We start from the raw sequence: 7,500 nt of genomic DNA on the forward strand, positions 1-7,500 counted from the left end.
TTGAGTGATGACTCTCCAGGGTGTGCGACTCTTGGGCCCAGCCTACAGGAATACTCATGTGCTGTATCAAGATTCCTTGACTCCTCTTTGCAATATTCTTTTTTTTTTTTTTGTATAAACATTATTGCTATTTTGCCATTTTCCAAGATCTAAATGTTTTATTTGTTGTGCTGTAATAGACTGTTGGTGTTGACTCCATATTCTCTCTGTTGGTAGTGGATAACTCTGCAGTAACAATAGTACTAAATAAGTTTTTTCAACTTTCTGTAATCCACCTACTGGTCACGAAGGGCAGGAATAGGATCCTGATTATGGAAGCTGGAACTCTTCCAGCCATGACTCATGGAGAATACATTCCACACTGTTTACCATTGTAAATAAAGGCAAATTTTTCATGACATAGTCATGTCACCTGGATCCAGTGGGTTAAGTAGGTGTAGGAAATAACTTCTTGGTGATTACATGTTTATGAAGCCAGCTGTGTAAATGGCCCTAATAAGACAAAACCACTGAAGGTAGTGCATCCATATATGCACTCCTGGGTTAAAATGTAGGTGTAAATTCATGAGAAATTACTAATTGTTATTATTTCATTGAGTCTACTCATCTTAATACAGCATAACAAATGACAAATGGAAAATGGCACACCAGCAGAAACGTGACTTCACAAAATTGTGTGTGTTCATATGGGCCGGGCACACACTATGGGGAGTTGCCACACAAGGAAGACTAGATTTTGGTCCCTGCATGTGATGTGAAGCACACCGTTAAGAATAGGTATTGATTCAGGTGGCTAATTTCCAGCACAGACCGCTTTCTTTCTGGGTTGAGACTTGGGCATAAGCTATTGTTCTAATAATCTGATTCTGATTTTTTTTTCTTTTCAGGGACTGGTGCATCCAAATTTTGGCCTCTATGACTTTGATTATAGTGATAGTGAATCAGACATAAGCCTGGGATGATTTTTGTTGACTGCAAAGACCGCATAAACCGTACAAGTGTTAAGGGAGATGTGATATATGATACTTGAAAAAGCACATTTTTATATATGACAGTCAGCAGCAGCACATAAATAATCTGTTGTTGTTGTTTTTTTCCTTCAAGCAAAGAGCCCAAGTTGTACTTATAATATGATTTGTCAATTAAAAAATATCTTGTTTCAGATGCCAGTCTATTGAAATTTTAAACCCTTTGTTGGATACATATATGTTATAAACCAGTGCCTTTTTCCTCTGCCAAAACAGTTTTCCTTTTGTCTACATTGGTTGTGATATCTCAGTATAATCTGTATGTATATACCAGTCCAGTATATAATCCATGCTGTGTGTGTATTAAAGTGTATAATTACTGCCAGCTTTTAAGAATGTCATCTATAGAGACTTCTGACTTATAGAAGATAGAAAAATTAAATATCTCTTAGTAATATTAGCATTCTCATTTGTATTAGCAGTTAGTACTAGTATTAGTAATTGTGTTTACAGTGTAGTTTTATTCTGTTATTAGATATTCATAGTTTTATCAGTGTATTAGTACCATTTTTTATTGTCTTTACTGAAGAAGCAAAATGTACAATTTGCCTCTGGAGGAGGATAACTACTTCAAAATAGTTTTTTTTTTTTTTTTTTTTTTCCTTTCAGTACTTCATTTTTTTTTTTTTTTTTTTTTTTTTTTTTTTTTTTTTTTTTTTTTTTTTCATTATTCTGGTTGACTAGGTACATTGTACATTTTAAGAAAAGTATATAAAGAAAACTTATTTCTTATTCTTTTGAAAAGTTAATTCTCAGGTAACACATAGGAAGATTATGCTCAAAGCCCTAGTAATGAGAATTAATCGTTACATTATAAGGTGCACAATAAATTGAGATTGGGGTAGTAGTTTAAAATTCTGCATTTGAGTTGGGCAAGGAAAAAGGAAACCTGGCAGAGTAATGTTTTGATCCATTTCTGAAAAAAAATAATAATAAAAAAAAAAAATAAGGGGAAGTTGAATGCTAATCAATTACAAACAAGATATTTCTTTTTTAAATAGTTTATACCAATGCGTCTCTCATTTGAAGGGTTCTGTTTTAACTTGTATTTATGGAAGTAAATAATTATATTTGTTTACTTTCTCATATCTTTAAAATACCAGAAGAAAACAATATATACGTATTTATTCAAGGTTATATGATTAAATAAATCCGCTGAAAAAACTGTATATTAAAAGTCATAGTAAGCTTGAGAGTTATATATGAGACATCCAAGCTAAAAAAAATAATAATTTATGTGAATCTGTAAAGTTCAGACTTATTTCTTTGTCAGGACAACATATTCTTTACCATTAACTTCAGTGTCCATACTTGTACCTTTGTAAAAGACCTACATATTTTATTTTGTTTGTATACTTCAGTTAAGATATATATGTACATTTATAACAACAAAATATGTGCCTTTATTTTTTGCATTAATAAAGACATATTCCAAAATGTTTGACTTTACATTTTCAGGGCATTGTCAGGTGAATAAATAAGCCTTATTCATGTGGGTTTGCATCATTGCTTGAAATGTTACTGGTTAATGGTTAATGGTTAGAAGAAATAAATGTGCTACACGTCAAAGGCCATATAGCACTATGGTAAAGTATTGTGGTGAAATGGGTGGAAATGAGTCAATGATTAGGATAAGTTGTGTTAGATGACAAAAATTGTAGAATGCTGTAGGATAGAATAGTAGTGAAAAGGATATAGAAGGGGAGCAAATGGAATACAGTGAGGATTTGTAAAAGGGCAAGGTGTTAAAGGTATAGGGGATCAAATCAAATGGAGAGTGTGTGTCTGAGGGAGAGTAGCACTTCATCCTCTTTCCTTTTCCTGCTCTTCATACCCTTCTGTCCATTTATCCAAATCGTTAAGTGATATTTACCCTTTTTGCCACAATACTTTGCCATAATGCTGTGTGACCTTTGATGTCTGGTACATTTGCTTTTGACCACTGACCATTATGGAAATCAACATTGCCTTACTGAACCAGAAAACTTTCTTAGCTGGGAGCTTTGCCCCCAAGTGCCACCCCATATCGCTATGTTTTGTATACACCGCTAATGACCTTAGATGTTGACATGGCAGAAAAGTTTCAACAGAGGTAAGGATAATGGAGAGGGAAGTGGGAATGGTGATGCACATGGAGGACGAGAGGATGGAGTGATTTTTGGGAAAGTGGGAGGAAGGGGGGTGGGGGGGTAGGGAGAACTTGGGGAGGAGGAGAATGGATATCAGCAAATACTTTGAATGGAGAGGGAATAGGAATAGAGGGGTTAGAGGGTGGATGAGGGTATGGAGCATTCTCTTGGGTCATGTTTAGGAACTTTTGGATGTCTTCAACTTCAAGAGTGTCTGGAGTGGAGTTGGTGGGAAGGTCTGAGAAACAAAGGTTTTCTTATGTGGAGAAGAGGGAAAAGAAGTCTGAGGAGCAGAGGGAGAGGTGGGAGTAGGAAATGATGATGCGGAATGTTTAGATTGACTGGTGCAACAGGATGAGTGAGAAGGAGTAAGGGTGGCACTGGGGAAGTGGTAGATATTGGAGTATCTGCATCTGGAGACGGAACTTTTTTTTTACCATAATTATGTATTATTCAGTAATATAGTAATATAAGACTGAAATACTGGGGTGGGGGGTCGGGGGGGAGGTTGCAAGTGAATATAAGAGAGGGGAATCTCCCAGTGCTTAGCTCCAATGAAATACTGGGGTGGGGGGTCGGGGGGGAGGTTGCAAGTGAATATAAGAGAGGGGAATCTCCCAGTGCTTAGCTCCAATGCATTCAGCATTGCTGTATCCCTGGGACTTTTATTCTTTTTTTTTCTTTTCCTATTCTTGAGGAGGGTGGGGGGCCAAGGGAGTCCATAGTACCTACATAAAAGAAAATTAGTAAAAAAAAAAAAAAAAAAAAAAAAAAAAAAAAAGTGGAATAGCGCGCTTAGTTTTACATTTCATACAAGTGGAATATTAAAAGGTTAGAATGGAAATATGTGATACAACAACTGATAAGAGTTGTATATTTTATTTGCTTTTGTACAAACACATCAACACTATTATTTTTTTTAAAGAGCAACTAGTGCAAAAGTAAATAAAATTGCACTGACTGACTTTTTTTTGCTACTCATACTCCACCTCCACAACTGCATGATTGCAAAATATTCATTTAGTCTATCATTGTCATGTTTGCAACAAACAATTCAAATATATATTTAAATCCCTTTTGTTCTTTGTAGGGCAATTTTTTTTTTTCAATAAGAAAGTGCTTTTTAAATGAAGCTGTTTTCCTCTTGTCAATGTACTTTACTAATCAAACACCTGAATAACAACAAAAATATCTTTCAAAACTTTTTGTACCAACCTACCACACATCTTGCACAGATCACAGATCTATCTTAAGAAAGACAGCTAACTTCACAATGCTTCTTGCTGAATGTGGTGTTGAGTGGACCCAGGCTTCTTGTGTTTCTTCCTCTTTCTTTTGCTCTTTCCTTCTTCTGTCTGTTGCTGTTGCTGAGGTTTCTTCACTTTTTTACTCTTCTTACATGAAAGGGGGTTTGGGTTCTTTGTCTTTTTCTTCTTCCTCTCTGGTTCTACCTGCTCTTCACCAATCAACTTTCTCTTGAGAGACTGAAGGGTTTTCTGCTCATGTGTTGTAATGGTACTGTAAGAGGACATTTGTAAGATCAACTGAGGAACAACTGTGTTTTAAGTAGTAGTCATACTCACTGATTACACACAACAATGCTTTGTGAATCCTTTCATACTGTCTAATGCTTTACCACTTATACTTGACAACCAACAATGGAGTTCAGAATAATCATCTTTTTTTTTTCCTTTGAAATTTACTAAGTGAATTTTGTATGTTCTCTATGTATGTTTCCTAGTTCATTACATCCTTGCCATGAAGACTAATGCATCAAGCTTTATAATGTTCATCATTTACAATGTCTCATTTGTGAGAATAAATTAATATATGATAAAATATAGTCAAAGAAATTACCAGATCCTCATCAAGTAATTATACTAACCTGTGTGTGTTCATAGCCTCTGCCTGAGAGTTTTCTGTTGGTTTCTCAAGAGTGGGGGCACTACCATGAAGGTAAAGCACAGGAGTACCTGGTACGCATTCATGGATGTGACTCTTTAATTCATTGTCTTGAGAGGCAATAATAAATCTGAATGTAAGAAAAAGAAAAAAATTAGAATACATTTTATATATCTAGGTTTATTACTCCATCTATCAATAATACTTTTTAGGGAAAAAAAAAAAAAAAAAGCAAGCAAGCATGAATAATGCTCTGTTGCTAAATCTTATATCATTTCTTTTAACATTTACATTGTGACCTCTTCTAACAAGTGCACATTAAAGTTAATTACTTCATTGGGTTTTCCTTCTTGAGCAGAGATTTGATGCATGAAGAAGCTGGCACAGGCCTTCCTTCATGGCCACAAACTTGAACAGGAAACTGCTTCACTATCATATATGACCCATGCAAATTTTTTTCTGAAAATGATTTCTAAAATTAGTCAACTCAGATGCAATAACATCAAAACATTATCGGATCTTAGATAATGACTTCAACACCTTTCAATATTAATATTATCACAAACAACTAAAACCTTCAAACTGCAAAACTCAATTTTCAATTCAGGTATAAGGAAACATATGTTTACTTTTTGGGATGAAGAAAGCAAGCATTCTCACAAACTTGGTGCTTTTTGAGCTTATTATTTTCACAACACACTTTGACAGTATAATTTCATGGTCCTCTGTTTGGATGCAAGTGTGTATATATATTGTATATATATTGCATATATATTGTATATATATTGTATATATATTGCATATATATTGTATATATATTGCATATATATTGTATATATATTGCATATATATTGTATATATATTGCATATATATTGTATATATATTGCATATATATTGCATATATATTGCATATATATTGCATATATATTGCATATATATTGCATATATATTGCATATATATTGTATATATATTGTATATATATTGTATATATATTGTATATATATTGTATATATATTGTATATATATTGTATATATATTGTATATATATTGTATATATATTGTATATATATTGTATATATATTGTATATATATTGTATATATATTGTATATATATTGTATATATACGTGAGAGTGAGAGTGAGAGAGTGAGAGAGTGAGTTACAGAAACATGAATTAAACAAAAAAAATTTAATAAAATAAAGACAATGGAATAAGAAACAAAATAACTTGTTCTAAGCTCTGGCGACTGTAAATGGTTCTTCAGCATATAAAAAGATAAGTGTTAAGTAGTTCAGTATGAACATGAGTAATAAGTGATCTGTACAAATTAATGAGTAATCTGTGTATGAAGAATAATTGTAATTAAAAATTACTCTGTATGGAATTCTCTAGGTCTGCATGGAGTTTATGCATAGGGCAAAGGAACATAGACAGTGAGGTACCAACCAACTTTCTACTTACTTAATATCTTTAGCTTTTCGACTTCTAAAATTATGCACTGGGTTGTGAGTAGTTTAGTCTCTGGTGACTCTAGGTATTTTGGAATATCTTCTGCAATTTTCACCTTTCCCTGTGTAAGACATTTCATAGAGTTGCAACCTTTGGAAAACCACATATCTTGATTTTGAAAACAACTCACAGGACATTAATTACACGGACACTAAACTTATTTCAATAAAAATTTGCAAATACATAAGCATTATAGCAGTCTAATCACCCACCTCTAAAGCCGCATAACAGAAAGTCCCATCTAACAAGACAGTATACGGTGGGCGAATGTTAAAGTTATTTCGATAAAACCCTAAGATTCTCTGGGCTTTCTTGTGACGCCTGATCTTCATCTTGATACCTTCTTAGCAGCAGTCCTGTAAAGAGCAGAAATGAATTTGAAGTTCAGTAATTTTCAACTGTGACATAGAAAAAAAAAGAAAAGAAAAGAAAAGAAAAGAAAAGAAAAGAAAAGAAAAGAAAAGAAAAGAAAAGAAAAGAAAAGAAAAGAAAAGAAAAGAAAAGAAAAAAAAGTTCCAGAAAATTTAAGGAAAACATTGTCCTGAGCTCACTTATGACACACAAAAATGAAGGGCTGAATAAAAAAAAAGCATTTTCAGCTCAGATGCATAATGATATGAAAAAGACAAAGAGAAGTTGTAATTTCTCACATTGAACCTAACATAACATAATTATGAGCTCCACAATATCTCTATCATAATTTCTGCTTTGCTGACACCAAGACTGCAAAGGTTGAAACACATGCAAAGTAGAACTGTTAGGCTTCTGATTTTAAGATATAATGTCTTGGGTTCCTTTTACTGAGTGAATGCACTATTTCCATTCTGTTCTTGGTTGACACGGCAATATAGGCCTAAAAGTGAAATTCTAACTATCCTGGCTAGATAATTATTACACAACATCTGATACATCTGAATATGCTCAATACAG

The 7,500-nt window shown here is 33.3% G+C and overlaps 1 protein-coding gene across 2 annotated transcripts in view; it reads right to left on the reverse strand.

Moving 5' to 3' along the window:
* Positions 1–4,020: 4,020 nt before the first annotated feature.
* LOC125045536 (rRNA-processing protein UTP23 homolog) overlaps positions 4,021–7,500 on the reverse strand; it is an 8,882-nt gene continuing 5,402 nt past the window's right edge. For both annotated transcript variants that reach the window (XM_047642853.1, XM_047642854.1), the window contains exons 2-6: positions 6,783–6,926; positions 6,523–6,631; positions 5,392–5,518; positions 5,043–5,189; positions 4,021–4,675 (exon numbers count right to left, since the gene is read on the reverse strand). In XM_047642853.1, coding sequence (XP_047498809.1) covers positions 4,426–4,675; positions 5,043–5,189; positions 5,392–5,518; positions 6,523–6,631; positions 6,783–6,902 — 753 coding nt within the window. In that variant the 5' untranslated portion in view covers positions 6,903–6,926 and the 3' untranslated portion in view covers positions 4,021–4,425. The remainder of the gene's footprint in view (positions 4,676–5,042; positions 5,190–5,391; positions 5,519–6,522; positions 6,632–6,782; positions 6,927–7,500) is intronic.

This window comes from Penaeus chinensis, chromosome 37, assembly GCF_019202785.1.
Source record: "Penaeus chinensis breed Huanghai No. 1 chromosome 37, ASM1920278v2, whole genome shotgun sequence".
NCBI classification, from domain to species: domain Eukaryota; kingdom Metazoa; phylum Arthropoda; class Malacostraca; order Decapoda; family Penaeidae; genus Penaeus; species Penaeus chinensis.